This window comes from Balaenoptera borealis, assembly GCF_965194805.1.
Source record: "Balaenoptera borealis genome assembly, chromosome: 19".
Taxonomy (NCBI): Eukaryota; Metazoa; Chordata; class Mammalia; order Artiodactyla; family Balaenopteridae; genus Balaenoptera; species Balaenoptera borealis.
Genome location: NC_138878.1, coordinates 58,039,015 through 58,060,250, shown reverse-complemented (window position 1 = coordinate 58,060,250; position 21,236 = coordinate 58,039,015). Strand labels below are relative to the sequence as shown.

The 21,236-nt window shown below is 52.6% G+C and overlaps 1 protein-coding gene across 4 annotated transcripts; it reads left to right on the top strand.

Moving 5' to 3' along the window:
• Nucleotides 1-239: 239 nt before the first annotated feature.
• PHLDB3 (pleckstrin homology like domain family B member 3) lies at nt 240-20,993 on the top strand. 4 transcript variants are annotated; one of them, XM_082369680.1, is made up of 16 exons: nt 241-368; nt 838-1,202; nt 1,885-2,067; nt 2,292-2,429; nt 6,430-6,558; nt 6,771-6,932; nt 7,922-8,032; nt 8,194-8,277; nt 8,596-8,706; nt 13,904-14,003; nt 14,154-14,244; nt 14,329-14,416; nt 15,425-15,481; nt 18,635-18,854; nt 19,463-19,548; nt 20,562-20,993. In XM_082369680.1, the coding sequence occupies exons 2-16, from the start codon at nt 969-971 to the stop codon at nt 20,694-20,696; spliced, it is 1,929 nt and encodes a 642-aa protein (XP_082225806.1). In that variant the 5' UTR covers nt 241-368; nt 838-968; the 3' UTR covers nt 20,697-20,993. The 4 variants fall into 4 exon arrangements, with proteins under 4 accessions (XP_082225807.1, XP_082225806.1, XP_082225805.1 ...); XM_082369679.1 differs by having other exon boundaries at nt 14,139-14,244; XM_082369681.1 differs by lacking the exon at nt 8,596-8,706 and having other exon boundaries at nt 240-368; nt 14,139-14,244.
• The last annotated feature ends 243 nt before the right edge of the window (nt 20,994-21,236 follow it).

Genomic DNA, 21,236 nt, shown 5'->3' with positions numbered 1-21,236 from the left:
AGGCCCCTATCTCCATTCCCCTCTTCCTTTCAGGATTCCCAGGGTCTGGACATTATACATAGGTGACCAAGGCGCCTGGCCCTCCAGGGGGGAGGAATGGGGGCGCTGGAGGCAGAGTTGGGGGGTCGTCATGCTGGGCTTTCCGAGGGTGGGGCCGGAATGGCCGGATGCCGCGGCTGCGGGCGGGGCAAGCTGGTCGCTCCCTCCTCCCTCGAGAGCTGTTGGACCTGTTGTCCCCCCTCCACTTCCGGGCTGCTGGGAAGGGGGACAGAGCAGCCTCTCTCTCCTCACTCTTCCCCAGCCACCTGTCTAGTGGGCAGAAACTGCAGCGCCGGAGCGCAGAAGGGAGCGCGCTGAAGCCTGAGCCGGTGAGGGGGCCGGGGCTTCGGTGGTGGAGGGGGCTGGAGTTCTGGAATCTAGCTCCGGGAGGAGCCGAGGGCTCAAGGCTCCTGGCTCGTCCAGAGAGGGAGACCAGGAGCCCCGACTCCTGGATCCCTCGGTGAGGCGGCAGGGGGGCCGCTCCCTTGCACAGTGGGGTCAGAGCTGAGATTACTGGGCTCCAGAGAGGACGCGGCGGAACCCGACTCCTGAGTCCGCGAAGGAGAAGGTGTTGGGGTTCCTCTAAAGTGGTCCAAGGGATTGTGCGGGGCTGCTGGGAGAGTACAAGGCTCGACACCTGGATAGCAGGGAGAGGCCGGTAGGGGGCGGACTAGGACCCCGGACTCAAATTCTGGTCAAGCCTCCGGGGGAGTGACGCCCTAGGAGCCATCGAACCCCGCCCCTAGAAACTCCAGGCCGCGCCTCCGGACTGCTCAGTCGCATCCTTTGAACTCTTAGGCCCAGCCTCCGGAGCGCTCTCCAGAGCTTTCGGGCGGGGCTCTGAGCCCTCCTGGGCCCCGCCCCCACGCTACCGGGCCACGCCTCCCGAACTCTAGGCTCCGCCCACCCGGTCGGAGTCCGCAGAGGCCATGGGGACACGGAGCAGCCCGGACGAGGGGACCCTGCCGCCCGCGGTCCCCGAGTGCGACGCGGAGGTCCGATCTCAAGGGGCCGCCCCGTCCCGGGAGCTCCCCGAGGACTCCCGCGAGCAGGAGGTGCCCGAGGCCGCAGCAGAGCTTCCGAGCGGCCACGGAGCTGAGCAGCAGGCGGAGGAAGAGGAAGAAGTGGGAGAAGGCAGCAGCACGGAGAGCAGCCGCGATGCGGTGAGGCACCCGGAGGGCGAGAGCCAAGGGGGGACCCAGAGAGGCAGACCCAAACGGGTGACAGAGGCACAGAGAGACAGGTATAGGAAGACCAGATAGAGACCCAGAGACAGGGAGACTGAGAGACAAAGACCCAAAAGAGTTAGAGACACTGAAAGACCAGAGACAGAGACTCAGAGAGATGGGGATAGAGACACAGACAGAAACTCAAAAACAAAAAGATGCTCAGAGAAACAGAAATAGAGACACAGAAACCTTGAGAGAGGGAGATACTCCGAGGGAGAAAGCGAAATAGCGATTCAGAGACGGAAGACAGATACTGGGTCAGGAAGATGAAGCCCAGAGAAAAGGGGGAAAGACTCAAGGAGACCCGGGGGGAGAGAAAGAGATGCAGGACCTTCGAAGAAGTGACGCCAAGAGAATGGGAACTGGATAAAGGAAAAGAAACACCATCCTTGTGTCGGCTCTGTGCCCCCTCCCCGGACTGCGAGCCCCTGGGCCACCCCACGGGGCCGAGCGGTCCCCGGACCTGCACCTTCCCCTCCTTGAATAAAAGAACTTGGTGGTAGAGTTAAACGCCGACTCAGACCCCCTGAGGGGATGTTTGGGATGGAGGACAGACCTATTTAGTGACTGCAGGGGGCGAGTCCTCCCCAATTGACCACGCCCTCTTCAACCGCAGGTGGAGGCTTCGCCTTCCGTTCAGATCCCGGCCACGCCACCCGCAGCCTCTCAGGCTGGGGAAGGGGTGCGAGGGGCGGCGCGGCGGCTTCAAGCCCAGCAGTTGGAGGCACTGACTCGCGTGGCTTTGATGGAGCAACGAGTGAAGGAGCTACAGCGTCAGAGGAAGGAACTGAGGATCCAGGTGAGGCTGCAGACCTCTTGGGAATTCTGGCCCCAACTCTTGGGGAACCCCCGCAAGGCCAGACTCCCAGTCCTTTCCAACTGCGGGAGCCCAGCTCCATCCTCTCTCCGAATCCAGGAGTTCAGATTCACAGGTCCCTCGTTCAGACCCAGGCGCCCGAGCCCCCAGCCCCCTCCTACTCAGACCCAGGCCTCTGGGTCCCAGTCCTTGTATTCTCTCCGCAGATGGAGGTGGAGGTGACCCTGCTTCGGTGTGAGCTGGCTGGGGAGCGAGTGGCCGTCTGGCGGGAGGAGGAGCAGCTCTGGGAGCTGCTGGGGCAGCAGGTGGACTCAGAAAAGGGCGGCCGAGAGCAGCACGAACAGGTCTGTTTGCCCTGCTGGGTCCTCCTCCTCAGTTTTCTTCCTTGTTGGACAGACATTCCTTGAGGTGCTTCTGGGCCCTGGGCCCTGAGGTTATCCCCATTCCCCAAACGGGGATCCTTGGGCTGGGGGCAGGGTGGGGGGAGTGGGCCTATGCCTCTTCCTGTTTCCCTCCTCCCTCCTTGGCCATGACTTTGGGGCCTGACTCACTGGTTCATCTTCCTTTGCCCATCTCTCTTCGCTCTTTAAATGTCATATTGTGAAAGACATCAAACCAACAAAAACAGAGCAGTCAGACGGGCTGCCAGGTGTCGTGCTCCCCCGCTTCAGCTCCATTCCTGTTTCCTATCCCCCAATTGGCTTCCCTGTCCCTAGTTTTGAAAGCCAATCCCAGACATCATATTGCCTGTAAATGCTTTAGTTCTTATAGATAAGAGCTCCTTTTAAAAAACATTATCCCTATATCATTATCACACCTGAAGAATTAGTAAGTTCTTAATACCGTCTCATTTCCAGTCAGTTTTCATAGGTCCTAGATTGTCTCAAAAACAGTTAACAGTTGGCTGTTTGAATCCGGTCCCCCAAAGGCCAGTATATTGTAGTTGGTGAAATGCCTTGTGTGTGTCGTTTCACCTCTAATGGTCCTTGCCTACTGTACTATTTGTTGGAGAAACCAAGTCTTCTGTTCCATGGTCAGCGTGTGACCGGTTGCATGCCTGGGGTGTCCTTGATCTCATTTCTCTTCCTGGAAGCAGGTGGTTGGTTAGATGTAGAGGCTGGGTCAGATTCAGATGTAGAGGCTGGGTCAGATTCAGATGTGCTGTAGTGCTTCCTGTGTGCTGGGTCAGGGGGACATTGTCTCTGGTCCTCCAGACCTCAGTGAGGTCACTCTGATCCCTTCGTAATAGTTATTTACCTAAAGGCTTTAACATCCATTGGTGGTCATTGCTTGGACCAGTTGGCACTATAGGTTGGAAAATGGTAACTTTGTAATTCTATCAAACTCTCTCTTTGCCGTTTACTGGAATATTGGAATTTCCTGGGGCTGGGTCCTGAGTCTTCATTTACTTCAAAGAGCCTATATTTCTCCCAGCCCTGATTTCTCTCTCAAAATGTAGACCTACGTGTCCCGCTTCCTAGGATACTGGTTCCTAGATGCTCCTTCCTCCCCCCAGGACCTGGGATTCCAGACCTCAACCCCTCCTCCCTCCAACCCAGGAGTCCAGGCCCCCAGCCCCTCCTCCCTCAGCCCCAGGATCCAGACCCCCAGCTCCTCCTCCCTCAGACCCAGGATCCAGGCCACCGGCCCCTCCTCCCTCAGACCCAGGAGTCCAGGCCCCCAGCCCCTCCTCCCTCCAACCCAGGAGTCCAGGCGCCCAGCCCCTCCTCCCTCAGACCCAGGATCCAGACCCCCAGCTCCTCCTCCCTCAGACCCAGGATCCAGGCCCCTGGCCCCTCCTCCCTCAGACCCAGGATCCAGACCCCCAGCTCCTCCTCCCTCAGACCCAGGATCCAGGCCCCTGGCCCCTCCTCCCTCAGACCCAGGATCCAGACCCCCAGTCCCTCCTCCCTCAGACCCAGGATCCAGGCCACCGGCCCCTCCTCCCTCCAACCCAGGAGTCCAGGCGCCCAGCCCCTCCTCCCTCAGACTCAGGAGTCTGGCCCCTTCTCATTCACCTTATCCAAAGCTGACCTCAGCAACTCCCTTTTCCACACTGTCCCTGTCTCACTGTCCCTTTGGCCACTGGGTCAGAGTCCTGAGTCTCGCTCTGCGTGCCTCCTTATCTCTCACCCCAAGCCTGTCAGTCACCGTGTCCTATTCTTTGTGCTCCCTGAACCTCTCTTTCTAGTCTGTCTCCTTTACATCTGCACTGCTCAGACCTCACCTCACTCTTATTTTATTTATTTTTTTTAATCTTTTTTTTTTTTTTAATTTTTATTTATTTATTTATTTATTTATGGCTGTGTTGGGTCTTCATTTCTGCGCGAGGGCTTTCTCTAGTTGCGGCCAGCAAGGGCCACTCTTCATCGCGGTGCGCGGGCCTCTCACTATCGCGGTCTCTCTTGTTGCGAAGCACAGGCTCCAGACGCGCAGGCTCAGTAGTTGTGGCTCACGGGCCTAGTTGCTCCGCGGCATGTGGGATCTTCCCAGACCAGGGCTCGAACCCGTGTCCCCTGCATTGGCAGGCAGATTCTCAACCACTGCGCCACCAGGGAAGCCCACCTCACTCTTATTGCTTGGAGGACTCATGAAGGAGCTGGTCTCAAGCCCTCAAGCCCATCTCCCAGAGGGATGATTCCACACCTAGATCCTTTCAATCCTTCCATGGCTCCCCATTGCCCCAGGATAAGGGCTCCTCAGCCTGGTGGGCCAAACCGAATGTGAGCTGCACCTTGCCTGCCTTTCCGCTGTCATCTCCCACCTGTGCTCCCCATCTCTTCCCTCTACCCCACCTTCTCCCTTCTTTTTTTTTTTTTTTAATTTATTAATTTATTTATTTATATTTTTGGCTGTGTTGGGTCTTCGTTTCTGTGCGAGGGCTTTCTCTAGTTGCGGCAAGCGGGGGCCACTCTTCATCGCGGTGCGCGGGCCTCTCACTATCGCGGCCTTTCGTTGCGGAGCACAGGCTCCAGACGCGCAGGCTCAGCAATTGTGGCTCATGGGCCTAGTTGCTCCGCGGCATGTGGGATCTTCCCAGACCAGGGCTCGAACCCGTGTCCCCTGCATTGGCAGGCAGATTCTCAACCACTGCGCCACCAGGGAAGCCCCACCTTCTCCCTTCTTGACCAGAGTTTGTCCCTACACTTCCTGTACTTTTCAACTTCCATTCATTTGCTCCATGCTGTTCCCCTCTATCCAAAATGCCCTTCCAGCCCCCTCTATCTCCACCGGTCTAAATACTCCCTGTTTTGTTTTGTTTTTTTCCGGCCACGCCACGCAGCATGTGGGATTTTAGTTCCCTGACCAGGGGTCGAACCCATGCCCCCTGCAATGAGGCATGGGGCCCTAACCACTGAACCACCAGGGAATTCCCAAATACTCCCTGTTTTTTTGAGGCTCACCTTAAAATCCTCACATCCAGGAAGCCTAGGATTACCCCAGTAGAAATTGCTCCCCGCGTTCTGGGTTCCCATAGTCTCTGTGTTTCACTGCCCTGATTGTCCCAGACTGTAACTGGCTGTGTCCCTTGATGGAGCCCAGGGCCCAGGTCGAACCCCCTTCTGGGTCCCCAGTATCAATCACCCAGCCTGGATATGTTTTGCATTCATTCCCTCATTCATTTTTTTTTAACTTATTTACTTGAAATATAGTTGATTTACAATGTTGTGTTAATTTCTGCTGTACAGCAAAATGATTCAGTTATACGTATATATATATATTCTTTATCATATTCTTTTCCATTATGGTTTATCACAGTATACTGAATATAGTTCTTATTGCTATATAGTAGGACCTTGTTGTTTATCGATTCTGTATATAATAGTTTGCATCTGCTAACTCCAACTCCCAATCTACCCCTCCCCCATCTCCAACCCTGGCAACCACAAGTCTGTTCTCTATGTCCGTGAGTCTGTTTCTGTTTCGTAGATTAGTTCATTTGTGTCATATTTTAGATTCCACATATAAGTGATATCATATGGTATTTGTCTTTCTCTTTCTGACTTACTTCACTTAGTATGATAATCTCTAGTTCCATCGTGTTGCTGCAAATGGTGTTATTTCATTTTTTTAATGACTGAGTAATATTCCATTGTGTATATATACACCACATCTTCTTTATCCATTCATCTGTCCCCTCATTCATTTCTTAAACAGCTGTTTACTTGACACCTGCCCTGGGTGGGCCTGTGTAAGTGTGAACTAGACAGACAGGGTCCCTGCCCTCGTGGAGCCAACACCCCAGACAGGGAGGGATTTGAGATCTGGCTGGCCTGGCCCCGGCTGGCCTCTGTTTCCCTCCCTGTGCTCAGGCTGAGGCCAAGAGCCTGGTTGTTCATTCAGGCGCAGAGGCACCTGAGCCAGGAGCGGGATCGTGTGGAGGGTCTTCGCCAGAGACTCCGGGAGGCCCAGGGGCAGCTCGACTTGCAGCCGGAAGACCAGCGTGAGCGGCTTCTGCAGGGAGTGCAGGAGGTGAGGGTCCGCTGGACCCACTCAGGGACCCGGTGTCCAGGCCACTCAGGACCCAGACATCCAGGCCCTCAGTCCTCTGCTTCCCCACCCATCTAGTAGCTCGGGATCCTCAGCCCCCTCCTCCCTCATTGCCCAGGATTCCTGGCCCCAGCCCACTACCCTCCTGGTTCCTAGGGGTCCAGGCCTCCAGCCTTTTTGTGTTTCCCCCACAGATGAGGGAACAGCTGGATGTGGCCCAGCATGCCTACGAGGACCTGGAATTCCAGCAGCTGGAACGAGAGAGCCAGCGGGAGGAGGAGGATTGGGACAGTCCCAGGGCCCGGGCACTGGACCCCAAGGTCCAGGAACTCCAGGCCAGCGTGGTGCAGCACAGGGTGAGTCGGGCTGGGCTAGCCCTGCCTCCCTCGCCATTGCCCCCTGTCTCCTCTGCTCCCTTCTTTGTCCTCGTGTCTCCCCTGTGTCATGTACTTCAAAATAGTAATGACAGTTGCTGACGTTTATTGAGCATCTACCATGTGCTGGGCACGGTCCTAAATGTTTCACGAGTATTGAGTCATTGAATCCTTACAACAATCCTGGGAGACACGTCTTAATATTTTTTCCCATTTTATCAGTGACGAAACTCAAGGTCAGGGTGCTCAAGTAATCTTTTCCAAGGTCGCTTCGTTCATAAAGGACAGAGCTGGGATCTGAACCCACTAGGTCTTCGCCACTGGGCTCCCTGCCTCTCAAGCCCTCATCCCAAATGATGCTTCCACTAGTCCTTTCTGGGGGCTTCACATTCAAGGGTCTGACAAGTCCCACTGGAAAAAGCAACATTTTGACTGTATTTAATACAAAGGTTCCCAGGGTTTTGGATTAGAAAGTTCTAATGTGGGTCTCCTTTCCCCGCCTCTATTTCTGGATCTTTTTCCTGTCACTGTCTCTTTTCCCATTTCTGTCTCACGGCTTCTGTCTGTTTCTGTTCTGTTTCTGTCTTGTCTCTGCATCTCTTGTCTTTTGGGGTCTGTCTTGGTTCTTCTTTTCTGTATCTCTTCTGGTTTGTCTCTGTCTTTCCCTTTCTTTCTCTCTCTGTTCTTGGCAACGGTGACTTTCTCTGGGTCTCTGTCTTCCTCGGTCTCTGGATTTTGGATCCTCCATCCCTCCAACTCACTTCAAGTCTCTTCTGGACCCCCCAAAGGGGAGGAGTGCACCACGGAGGTTAACTCTAAGTCCCCCACCCCCTCCCAGGCACCCAAATGCCAGGGTCTCTGTTATGGGGTGGAACAAACCCCAAGCTCTCAAGGAGGACCTGATTCTGTGGGAACCAGCCCGGGGACCCTGGGGCAGCTGAGTAACCAGGGCCCTGGGGGGTGCCCTGCAGCGCCGGATCCAGGTCTTGGAGGAGCAGCTCAAGTCACTGGGGAAGCAGATGGCAGCTGAGAGCTGGGGGCTGAGCCAGAAGAAGGAGGAGGCCCTTCAGGCCCTGACCCAGGTAAGTTCACCCCGGGCACCTGTCCTACTTTCCCCACTTCCCCCTAGGGCATCCCATTGCCTCCCTGCACCCCAGAGGTCTCCTGGCATCAGGGAGAGCTGCTGGGATGGCCCTTTCCGACCCTGAGGTGTGGCAGCCATTGATGTCTTGCTCTCCCCTAGGAACGGAGCGGACTGCTCAAGCTCAATTGCCTTCAGGGAACCCCTGGCGGGGACTTCTCTGAGCCAGGACAGGCCCTCACCAAGGTATGGGGATTTCATGCGCCTGTCAGGCCCCTCCTCCCTCAGACCCGGGAGTCCAGGCCCCCTGCCCCCTTCTCCCTTGGGATCCACGATTCTCAACCCCTAATCCCTTTTCCCCCTGGGACCCAGGAGATCCAGCCTCCAGGTCCTCCTCCTCAGGGAATCAGCCATCTCTGCCCATAGTCCTCCCTCACTGAGACCACATTTCAGCTCTCTTGGGACCTTGAGCCTTTGTTTTTCCATCCAAGAAATGGGCTGGCTCTGGAGGCATGGGTCAGAGCATCCTTCCAGCGGCCAGCCACCCCACCTGTTCTCCTGCAGCTCCTGTTCACCCAGAAGACAGACCGCCAGTTGCTGGTTCTCCAGGACCCCACTGCCCACGCTACCGCTGCCACCTCTTCCTGCCTCTTCTCCGTTCACGGCTCCCTCCAGGTGCCCCCCCAATGCCTCGTCACCTTGGGTCTCGCTGGTAACTGTGGCTTTCTCTGCGGTGGGCCCGGGGAAAGGGAAGGCTGATCAAGTGGTATTTATGTTTATCAGCCTCCAGCTTTATTATTCGTTTTCTTTCTTCTGCCTAACACCCCACCCCTCCCCTGGAGAAGTGGGACTGTGCCTACCCAGGTGTAAATTTTAAAAGCCACCCAACAGGGCATATTGATAAGAAGGTCTCCTCTCCCCACCCCACTGGCCCCTGGCTCCCTCCCCAAAAGCAGAGCAGCTACTTGTTTCTTGAATATCCTTTCTTCCAGATCTTCTTAAAGCCGGGGATCCCAGCTTATTAATGGGTTAAAACATTTATTGAGTATGTTGCTACCAACTTTTTTTTTTAATATTTATTTATTTATTTATTTATTTATTTTGGCTGCGCCGGGTGTTAGTTGCGGCCCGCGGGATCTTTGCTGCAGAATGTGGGATCTTTTTTAGTTGCGGCATGTGGGATCTAGTTCCCCGACCAGGGATGGAACCCAGGGATGGAACCTGGGCCCCCAGCATTGGGAGTGTGGAGTGTCACCCACTGGACCACCAAGGAAGTCCAGCTACCAACTTTTAAAATGAAATAGAGTAGACAGTGTCAGAGTGCTGCGTGTGAGGTAGGGGTGAATAGTCAATGAAAAGAGTTTTGTTTCAGTCGTGTGGATAGGGGACCAGCGCTTAGAAATTGGGAGCTCTTGTTCTATCATGTAAATGTTTTTTTCAGAAACATGTCATCAATTATTATCTAATTAATTATATTGTCTATCATATTTAATTGTTTATATTGTCTAATATAATATGCAACATTATCTTATTAATTAATATGGACAATATTCATATTAATATTAATTTTAAGAACTTAATGTAGGCCAGGGCCTGCTCAAAGCCGTCTTATGCCTTCGAGCCACATGAAATTGCTATTATTTGGAGGTGAGAAACAGTCAAATACTGACAGTTTGAAGTGCTTCAGCCTAATATATATTATATTATAGTATACTAATATATCATATATTATTGTTTCATGGATATACAATTCAATAATATGTATTACATATTCATGAAATTTTATGTATATATAATTTTATTTTTTGCTCAGAAGAACCTGCAGAAGGAGGTCCTATTATTATCTGGGTAAAGGGTTAGCAGAGCTTTTGTAACTTTCTAGCTGGAAGCTTGATAAAGGTGAATTGTCAGCTGTGTTGCCAGGCAACGTGACTTAGGGTAAATATGACCCTTATAAGTAAATCGCATATCTATAAATACTTGGTGGGAAGCTGGGTCCATTCCTATAGAGGTGTTACCTGAGTCATTGGCTCCTGTGTACACGGAACTTCTAAGGCCAGGTGGGCCCTATACCCACCGGCATGGATCCCATACCCACCTTGCACCTGGGTGTCACCTGGGGGCCAGACACTGACCCCTGGACACTGGCGGCCGTGCTGGGCACTCTTTTGTGTGCTCTGCATGAGGTCACTCGTTGAATCCTTGCATCAGCCATGGCAGGGCAGCGGGACGTTGCTCACTTTACAGAGGGGGAATCTCCCTGAGAAGAGCCGTGATTTACCAAAGTCACACACCCAGCTAAGCAGCAGAGCTAGGTTTGAAGCCAGGCTGCCTGTTTCCACAGCCTGTGCCTTGCGGGAGACGAGGATTTCTCAGGGATCCTTCAGAACCTAAGTGGGCGACTGGTTAGCACCAGCTCAGAGGGAGCAACCGGGGACCTCGGGATACACGAGGAGCCCAGGGAGTGTTTATTTACTCAGCCAGATAAACAGTAAACAAGTGGGTAAATGAATGCAGGGATTAACAAATGACTCCTCCTTGCCCCTTCCTCTCTCTCCCTCCAAGTCCTAGTAAATCCTTCTCAAATTCTACACCTTCTTGCCAGGATCATGTGATGACTAAGAGTACCGACTCTGCTTGGGTGCCAGTACCTGTTCTGCCACTTCCTAGCTGGCTGACCTTAGATACAGCTCTGTGCCTCAAGTTACTTAGCTGCAAAATGGGAATAATAACAGCATTCATTGGTTAATGTATTAAAACTCTTAGTGTGATGCCTGGCACATAACAGGTGCTCAGTAAATGTGGGCACCTGTTACTCTGATTAGAGTTATATTGATTGGTATTAGTATAATTATTATCATTCTTATTCCACCCACTTCCACCCTCATCTCTGGTTTTAGTGACCCTATACCAATCTCCTCACTGATTTTCTCTATTTTAGTTTTTGTCTCCCAATAATTTATTCTGCAAACAACAGCCAGAGTGATCTTCATCCCTCCTACTTCAGCTCTTCCCACCAAAAGCCTTCCATGATTCCCCCAGTCTCCTCACCGTGGCCCACAAGTCCCTGTGTGGTCTGACCCCTGCCCACCTCTCACCATCCCCCTCCCCGTACTGACTGCTCAGCTGCAGGAGCACTGACCCACCAGCACTCCATACTTGTTCCTCCCTCAGGGCCTTTGCACTTGCTGATCCTGCCACCTGGAACACCCTTCCCCTCAGTCTCCCCTGGCCAACTCTTTTTTTTTTTGGCCCTGCCACAGGGCTTGTGGGATCTTAGTTCCCTGACCAGGGTTCGAACCCAGGCCCTTGGCAATGAAAGCCCGGAGTCCTAACCACTGGACTGCCAGGGAATTTCCCCTGGCCAGCTCTTATCTTTTGGGACTTAGGTTCAGTGTTCAGAAGGCTGTTCCTGGTCTTCCAGTTGGAAGGTGATCCTTTTTTTTTTTTTAACATCTTTATTGGAGTATAATTGCTTTACAATGGTGTGTTAGTTTCTGCTTTATGTGATCCTTTTTTATATCACCCTTTTATAACACACTCTTTACTCACAGCAATTTCTGATGATACACTTATTTGTACAATGGCTCATTCAGTTCCTACAATGTCAGCGCCATGGAGACAAGGCTTGGGTCTCTCTTACCTGCCTTTTCCCTCAGTGCCAACAATCTAAGGTCTCTCAGCTGGGGAGTGCTGGGAATATCAGTTGAAGGAAGGAAAGAGTGAAGAACCACAGGAACTTGGGACTCGGTTTCCTCTTTGTGCAGCAGAGCGAAACTTTCCCGACTCCCAGGGCTTTTATAAGCTTAAATGGGTCTGCCGAGTGCCAAGTACACTGTTAGGCACTTGATAAATATTGGTCACTATTCTAAAAAACATTTTAAAATAATACGAATCTAGAAAATCACATCCAGGGGGTCCCTGGAGGTCCAGTGGTTAGGACTCCGAGCTTCTACTGGAGGGGAACTGAGATCCCACGTGCCGGGTGGTGCAGCCAAAAAAAAAAAAAGAGGGACTTGCCTTCATTAATTATTTGGTTATCCAGGGATATGGTTTTTGTAAGAAATGCAGGGAAAACGCTTGATGGTTTCACTTCATTCTCCTGTCTTCAGAATAAAGGGTTGGTTCTCCTGCATCCTCCAAGGTGACCAATTCAATTTTTCTTTTAGTATTATTAATGACTTGTGGATTACATTTATTTGAGCAGTGAGTACCCCTACTGGTGTTCAAATTATGCAACTTATTTATTTTTATTATCCAGGCAGAGTTTTTGCTGTTTTTTTCTTTAAGAAGTGATTTCAGTTTTCTGTCTTTATTACTCTCAAATAATTTTGTTTTCATTTTTTTGGTAGTTTTTTTATTTTGAAATGATTTAAGACTTACAGAAATTGCAGGAATAGTAGAAAGAATTCCTGCATACCCGTCACCCAGATTCTGTGATTAACATTTTACCACATTTGACATTTGCTTTATTATTCTCTCTCTGTACACACCCACCCACATACACACACACAGTTTATTCTTCTTTTCTGAAGCATGATTCCCCTTTACCCCTAAATACTTCTACTTTTATTACCTAAGGTCAAGGCCATTCTCGTACATAACAACAGTACAGCAATCACATTCAGGAAGCTACCATTGAGACAATATTATTCAAGTTCACAGATGTGATTCGTATTTTTGCCAGTTGTCCCACAAATGTGTTTTTTTTTTTTAAGCAAAAAACAAAAAAAGAAAAAAAAACTTTTTTCTGATCTAGGAACACAGGTTGCATTTGGTTATCATGTTTATTATTATTATTTTTTAAACGAATATTCCTTTTGTTCCAAGTCCAAAGGTCATGGGAGGATATTCAGAGAAAAGACCTTTCCCACCATTGTTTTCATCCACAGGGTTCACCTCCAGGGGTGGCCAGGGTTATTAGTGTCTCCCGTCTTCCCAGAGATACTCTGTATTTAAACAGTCATGTATATACTTTCCCCCTCTTTTTATGGGTAGGTGGTATTCTCTTTGCACTGTTCCGTACTTGCTTTTATCTTGGATGTTATTTTCTGTCTGATATAAACAGCATTCTCCGCCTTTTTATACGCTTTGGAGTTTTCCTCCAAGCGGATGATCCCTGGTTAATCCCTGCCTCCTTTTGATGGGCACTTAGGTGGTCCCCAGGCATCTGTGGGGATTAACCTTGAAATCGGGTCATTTTGCATATGTCTGAGTGTCTCCACAGATATAGTCCTAGAAGTGGAATTGGGGCTCAAAGTTACCTATGCATTTGTTATTTTGATTTTCTTTTCTGTTTTTGTTTGTTTGTTTTTCTTTTTCTTTTTTTTTCATTGACTTTAAAAAAAGAGCCAAACTGGCCTCCATAAAGGTTGTTCCAATAAAACGGCCCCCAGCATTGTGGGAGCGCACCTGGATTTTGCACACTCCCACCAACACAGCGGGCTTTTGGGGTTTTTTTTAACACTTTTATCAAGATATATAGTTCACCTACGCTACAATTCACCCGTTTAAAGCGTACAGTTCAGGGGTTTTTAGTATAGTCACCGAGTTGTGCAACCATCACCACAATCAATTTGAGACCATATTCATTATCCCTAAAGAAACCTCATACCTTTTAGCCATCACCCCTCAATTCCCCTCTCCTCCCAGTCCCTGGAAACCGCTAACCCACTTCCTGTCTCCCTGGATCGGCCCATTCTGGATGTTACACTGTGTGGTCCTTTGTGACTGGCTGCTTTCACTCAGCATCACGTTTACAGTGGCTTTTTGATCTGTGCCAGTGAGATGGTGCTTTTACTTGGCGCTTCTCCAGCTTCATGGTGGAGGCTGAGCATCTTTCCCTGTGTGCGTGGGCTTTGTGTGTTTTCAGGGCTCCATTGGCCTCCAGAGGACTGGAAGCCTGCCCCGGAAGAGGGGAGAGAGAGTGAGCCAGAGGGGATCCCCCCGGCCTCTGTCCTTCTTTTGTACTGGTGAGTACGTACCCCTTCCCCGCGTATGCTCTTCCCCATTAACCACCCTCCTGCAGCACAGGATGGAGGAACCTGGGTGCCTCTGCTGGGGGAGAGGTGGAGGGGTTTAGACAAGGGAGCGTCCCAGCCCCCCAGCCCTTCTCCCCGCAGGAGCCCTGGAGGCCTCGGCCCTCCCGCCAGCAGCCGGAGACTCCGGGAGACACCCCCTCTATCAGCTGCTGAACTGTGGCCCCAGAAATATGTGAGACATCAGGGAGAAGGTGGGGAGATGGGGGGAAGAGGCCGGGCTGCTGTAACCTTCCCCGTCTCTGTTCTCTGCTCCCAGTTGTGGGGCCCTCCACCCGGACATCGCCCGCACGGAACGGCTCCTGCAGCAGGCTGTGGCAGAGAGGGAGCGGCTGCTCCAGGCCAGGGTGAGACGGCAGCCCCTCCCTCCCCCCTCAGCCCCAGGATCCAGGCCCCCGGCCCCTCCCCCCTCAGCCCCAGGATCCAGGCCCCCGGCCCCTCCCCCCTCAGCCCCAGGATCCAGACCCCCGGCCCCTCCTCCCTCAGCCCCAGGATCCAGACCCCCGGCCCCTCCCCCCTCAGACCCAGGATCCAGGCCCCCGGCCCCGCCCCCCTCAGCCCCAGGATCCAGGCCCCCGGCCCCTCGCCCCTCAGACCCAGGATCCAGGCCCCCGGCCCCTCCCCCCTCAGCCCCAGGATCCAGACCCCCGGCCCCGCCCCCCTCAGACCCAGGATCCAGGCCCCCGGCCCCTCCCCCCTCAGCCCCAGGATCCAGACCCCCGGCCCCGCCCCCCTCAGACCCAGGATCCAGGCCCCCGGCCCCTCCCCCCTCAGCCCCAGGATCCAGACCCCCGGCCCCGCCCCCCTCAGACCCAGGATCCAGGCCCCCGGACCCTCCCCCCTCAGCCCCAGGATCCAGACCCCCGGCCCCGCCCCCCTCAGACCCAGGATCCAGGCCCCCGGCCCCTCCCCCCTCAGCCCCAGGATCCAGACCCCCGGCCCCGCCCCCCTCAGACCCAGGATCCAGGCCCCCGGCCCCTCCCCCCTCAGCCCCAGGATCCAGACCCCCGGCCCCGCCCCCCTCAGACCCAGGATCCAGGCCCCCGGACCCTCCCCCCTCAGCCCCAGGATCCAGGCCCCCGGCCCCGCCCCCCTCAGACCCAGGATCCAGGCCCCCGGCCCCTCCCCCCTCAGCCCCAGGATCCAGACCCCCGGCCCCGCCCCCCTCAGACCCAGGATCCAGGCCCCCGGCCCCTCCCCCCTCAGACCCAGGATCCAGGCCCCCGGCCCCTCGCCCCTCAGACCCAGGATCCAGGCCCCTGGCCCCTCCTCCCTCAGGACCCAGGAACCCAGTACGTGTCCCCCACTTATTATTGGTTAGCATTCTCGTTGATGCTTTCTTTCTGCACTCACAGGAAGGGACCAGAAGGAGCACGGAAGGCGCCTCAGACCCCCCTGTACCTGCCATCATGGTCAGTCCCGCCCCTATCCCTCCCCCACCACTACTCCCCTGGTCTGTCTTGCCACCCTGGCCTCTGCCCTGTCTTATCTCACCCTATCGCCTCCTCCAACGGCACAGGAAAGTATCCTGGGCTTGGCAACTGGAAGGGGAACTCGAAAGGCCTAGTTCCTGTTCCCATCAGGGCCGTCTGTATCCATGGCGTGTCCTCGGGTGACATGCTCCATTCTCTGTGCCTGGGTTCCCTCTTCTGTAAGTGGGTGCCTGTGTCAGAGAGTCAGCAGTTGCTGCAGAATGAGGGTAACCACGTGCTGGGGCTTTTAAATATTATTTGAATTTTTTGTTTTATTTATTTGATTCTTTTTAAAAACTTCTGATTATAGAAATATGCAAGCATATTCAAAGGTAGATTAGATTAATAAACCTCCCTGTACCCACCCACCATGCAGCTCTAGTGATCATCAATATTGAATCTTGTTTTACTTACCAACTTTATTGTACTGAATCCTCACCTACTTCCCACTCTGCAGTGGAATATTCTAAAGCAAATTCCAGATATTGTACCATTTCATCCATATCTCACTATGTATCTCCAATAGATGTTTTTTTTTAACATAACAAAAATTCCACTGTCATAGTTTATGAGATTATTAATAATTCTGCAACTTTCTGATACATGATCCGTATTCGCATTTCCCTAATTGTCTCCAAAATGTCTTTTTATAGTTGGTTATTTGAATCTGGATCCAAACAAAGCACGCACACTGCATTTAGTTAAAACGTCTTTTAAATCCCTGAGATAGAGTCCTCCCTCCCTGCTTTAAAAAATGCCATTAATTTGTGGGAAAAGTCACTTATCCTGTAGAATTTCTCACACTCTGGATTTAGCTGACAGCTCCTTATTAAAATTTTATTTCTACCTACACTAAGAACATGAATACTTTTTGTTATAACAAACACTTCAGAATTTGGGAAAGTGAAGTTCCCCTCACCTTACCTGCAGAAGCGCAGGTGTTTTCTATCGCGGAGAAGCGTTCAAATCTTTTTTTTTAATACTTTCCTACATACACCGATCAAACCATATTTGGTGAATTTATTTTCCTTGTAATCGAGCACATCATTCCCAACCTGCTTTTGGTTCTCTCAACCATTTGGCCTTTTCTTATTCATTTCAACCCAGTATTTACGGAGGGCCTACTGCGTGGTAGGCCCTGGGTTATATAGCAGTGACCAAAGTGACAATCCCTGCCCTTGGAGAAGCTGGCGTTTAGCAGGGGAGAGAGACAAAAAGCAGCATCAATAAGTAAAATAAGTAGCACGTCAGGTGCTGATAAGAGTTCGGGAATAAAATAAATTGGGAAGGGCAGTGGAGCCTTCTGGGTTGTAACACATAAGCTCTACCTCATTAAAAATGAAGCACTCCTGCTGTGTACCATCATCATTTATTAAACGGTTCCCTGTTGACTGCATTGGCCCCCCCCGCCACCCCCGCCCCCTTACAGCTCAAGCTGCCTTCTTGTGCCCGTGAGCAAGTGTGTCTCTGGGATTCACACCTGGAAGTGGAATCACCAGGTCGGGGAGCCTGACAGCAGCGAGCTCATCCAGGAAACAGCCCCATGTGGAGGGTGCTGTGATAACCGCCGAGTTTCAGTGTAGGGAAACTGAGGCTCCGAGAGGGGCAGGCGTTCCATGGAGGTGACACGGGTGGGCAGTGGGGGAGGTGACAGTCCCAAGCCCATCCCTGCTGTCCTGGATTGGGGCCCGGCTCCACTACATCCTACCTGGGTGACCTTGGTGAGTCACTTCCTCTCTAGAAGCCTCAGTGTCCTCGTCTGTCAAATGGGGGCAATAATGGGTTGTTTTGGAGAGGCAACAAGGTGATCACTTGGCACAGTGCCGGCCACAGAGTGGGACCTTCCATACGTGGTGATCGGTAGTGTTACTGTGTGGATTTGGTGAGATGACCCAGTGGGTGCCCTTTTAACCACCCCTTCCCCTCCTGTGCATTCCCCGGCTCCTCCCCATTTCCCCTCCTCCTCATTCTCCCCTGTCTCCGTCCAATGAGTCTCACCTCTGTTTCTCATCCCTTCTTGCTTTGGCCTTGCTTCAGTGTTTTCAGCCCTTGATACTCAAGAGTGTGGTCCATGGCCCAGCAGCTTCGGCGTCCCTGTTCCCCGGGAGCTTGTTAGACGTGCAGAACCTCACCCTCACCCCAGACCCCCCACCCCGGAATGACTGAATCCCAGTCTGCATTTTAACAAAATCCCTAGGGGGTCCCCTTGCATGCTGAAGTCTGAGGCCTCAGTTTGACCACGGGGATCATACCATTCTTTGCAGGGATCATTTGGGAAGAATAGGTATGATCAGGCTGGGCCTTGTAACAGTAGACACTTTGATCACCTTCATTCTTCTCCCCTTTATGGCCTCCTGAGATGACACTCTGCCCGGGGAGTCCTGGCTCGTCAGCTCTGGCTGTGTGACTTGGGCCTAGTGACTTCACCTCTCGGAGTCTTGGTTTCCACATCTGTAAAATGGGGACAATGATGTACTTACCCCTTGAAGAGAGTTTGAGAGGACACCGAGATTATACCTATAAAGTGTTTTTTTTAGCACAGGTAATAATCACTAATTTCATCACAACAAGAATAATAACAACAATAATAATAATAATGGAAACGGTGCTCTCATTTATTGATCACTCACTATCTGGTCCCTGTTTTACAGAGACGGTAGATGAGGGTCCCACCGGGGTCCATCACTTCTCTAACACGTCTCTGGTGTTTCAGGGTAAGCGCTAGGGTCAGGAAGACCTGAGTTTGCCACCCAGCTCTGCCACTTAGAAGCTCTGTGTGACCTCGGGTGGATTATTTTCTCTCTCTGTACTTCAGTGTGTTCATCTGAAAAATGGGGCTCATAGTAGCCCTGACCCAAGGGTGGCCGTGGGGAGTCAAGGAATGGATGCTGCTGGTAAGGCCCTGGGCAGAGTGTCAGTTAATCAGTTTAGTTGTTGCAAATATCATCTTGATCGTCATTGTTAATGAAAGGCTGTGCCGGGCCTTACACTTGAGCTACTCTGACCGGCTCCCCTCGGGGGCGGGCGTCCAGGCTGCAGGACCCGCCCCCCTCCCCACCATGAAGTCACTGCCCACTTCTCTTGCTTTCCCAGGCCCCGCCCACAGCCCCATCCCGGCCTCCTGGTCCTCGGGTCTTGGATCTCCGGCAACACCTGGAACGCTGGGGCCACAACCCGGAAAGCTGCCCGCACATACGGGTGTCCGGGGGCTGCTGCCGCGGACCCCTGGTGAAGATGGGAGGCCGCATCAAGACCTGGAGGAAGCGGTGGTTCTGCTTTGACCGCCAGGCCCGCCGCCTGGCCTACTACACAGGTAAGCCCAGCCTGGCTGCCTTGGGCCCCGGGCCCCCAGGACCCTGGAAGAAACCACAACAGACTTTCACCCCAGAAACCTAGGGGTCCCACCCTCAGCCCCCTTCTCTCTTAGGCCCGCGAGTCTGGATCCCCAGCCCCTTTCCCCTTTAGTGACCCAGCCCTCCTCAGTAACATGGGTAAGAGTTTTGTACCACTCTGGCTCCCCAGACCTCAGTTTCCTAAGATACCCTAGAGGAGCATTGTCAGTGCCCAGCCCCCAAATCTAGGGTTCCAGGCCCCTCCTCCTTCCTCCCTAGGAGAATCAATGATGCTGAATCTCTCCTTGAGTCCCTGCCCTTCTCAGGGGCCAAGGCACTAGGGGACCTAGGATTCCAGCTCCCCAGACCTCATTCTCCGGTCTTGTCCAGTCACCACACCAGTCTCCCACCTAGTCTCCCGTCAACATGCACTCACCTCCCAACCACAGTACTTTAGGGACCTACAGACTCTGTCACCATGTTCCTCACCCCAACCCCAGTCTCGGGACTTGGGCCCAGTGACTCCCCTGCTCCCCCCACCATACACACCTCTCACTGGCTCTGTTTCTCCCTCACCTCCCTCCATCAGACAAAGAAGAGACCAAGCTCAAAGGCGTCATCTACTTCCAGGCCATTGAGGAAGTCTACTACGACCACTTACGCTGTGCCTTCAAGGTGAAGCCCCTGCTTGGTGCTGCTCTGCCCTCCTGGTTGGAGCCCCGGCTGTCAAGCCTGATCTTATCCCTGGGAAAGGCCACCCACAGCCCCTACTCTATCCAGCACAGGAAACCAACAGATCATTTCACTGCAGGGACCAAAAATTAAGAGCTCAGTCTCTGGCTCTCAGCCCACTGATATTTTTCTTGGAACAAAAGTTTTAGAGCAGAAATTTGGCAAACGCAGATGCCAAGTTGAGAATAAATGTCTGAATTGGGCAGGGTGAGGACTGAGGCAGCCTGGGAGCATCTAAAGGAGACGATCACTCGTTAGCATCTGCCCATCATTGCCAAATGGTGATGGGCCCCATGGTGTCATATCATATTTATTTTTCCCCAGAGAACGCAGGAATTGGAACTTTTATAAAAAATAAAAGTGCAGTGCCAGAAACTGATACAATGTTTAGAAAGCTCTGGAGAGCAACTGTGGCTTTTTAGAGCTTAGGCTGGAATCCGAGCTGTGGGACATCAGGAAAGTGACTTCCGTTCTCCAGCCTTAGTTTTCTCACCTTCAGAATGGGCAATCTTCAGCCCATTTCTTCAGAGTTGAGGTTAGAAACAGATCATGGACGTAAAGGATTTACCTAATTCAGGGTTGGCAAGTAGGTACTCAATAAATAGGTTGTAGACACTAGGTTTTTCCCAGTTACAAACCAGGGGGACCTAGATTTTGGGGGGAGGGGAAATTTGAATGTCTATTTCTAATATAGGAGAAGGTAGGCTGGGGGATTGGGACATGGGTCCGTCCTCTTTTTAAATTCCTCTTGCTCCCATAATTCTAAGCGCCTTCCTGTGTTAATTCATTTAATCCTCATAACCCAACGAAGTAGGTAGCATCATTTAGGAAGTCAGATGGGGAAACATTCAGGGAGTCTAAATAACTTGCCCAACCCCACAAAGCCTATAAATAGCAAGGATGGGATTCCAACTAGGGTGGACTCATAACCATCTCCACTCCGCTTCTTATTCCAGAGCCCGAACCCTCGCCTAACGTTCTGTGTCAAAACCTACGAACGCCTTTTCTACATGGCGGCGCCAAACCCAGAGGCCATGCGCATCTGGATGGACGTCATCGTGACAGCGGCGGACGAGAACCACGCCCCCTGAGTGAACATACCCTCTCAGGGGGACGTCCCAGCGAGGCTCTGCCCCGCACGCGCTGCCTCGAAGCCACGCCCACTGCTGGAAATCCTGGGCCAGCCCCGTTGGAACTCTCCCGGGAATTTTGTGGGCTCGGCGGCTCGGCAGGTCTGAGCCGCGCAGTTCTGGGCTGCAGGTGTCTTCCCCGGACGGGAAGCCAGCCCCTGAGGCTCTGCCCCGGGTGGGAGGAAGGTTGCGGGGGCTGGAAGGAACTATTTATTGGTGCTCCTGTGATACCGAATTAAACTTGGAGGAAAAACAGTGGTTACTGCTGAGGTTCCCAGCACAGGCGTACGGGGCCCCTCGACCCCTAGGCAAGACATCTGAGTTACGGGTACCTCGGAGACCATGCATCCTTTAGCTGTTCTACCCTTTAGGAATGGAGACCTCCAACCCCAAGGTCATGGCTGGGAGGGGCGGGGGTGTGGGGAGGCATGCGTCCTTAGTCTTGTGGCAATTTTGTTTTTTCAGTTTGTGGGCCCGCCTGCTTCCACCCTTTTGGACCTG

Coding starts and splice junctions, on each gene's coding strand:
- PHLDB3 (XM_082369679.1), top strand. CDS start 969: ATGGGGACACGGAGCAGCCCGGACGAGGGGACCCTGCCGCCCGCGGTC. Junction 2,068..2,291: donor GGAAGGAACTGAGGATCCAG/GTGAGGCTGCAG, acceptor TTCTCTCCGCAG/ATGGAGGTGGAGGTGACCCT. Junction 14,245..14,328: donor AACTGTGGCCCCAGAAATAT/GTGAGACATCAG, acceptor CTCTGCTCCCAG/TTGTGGGGCCCTCCACCCGG.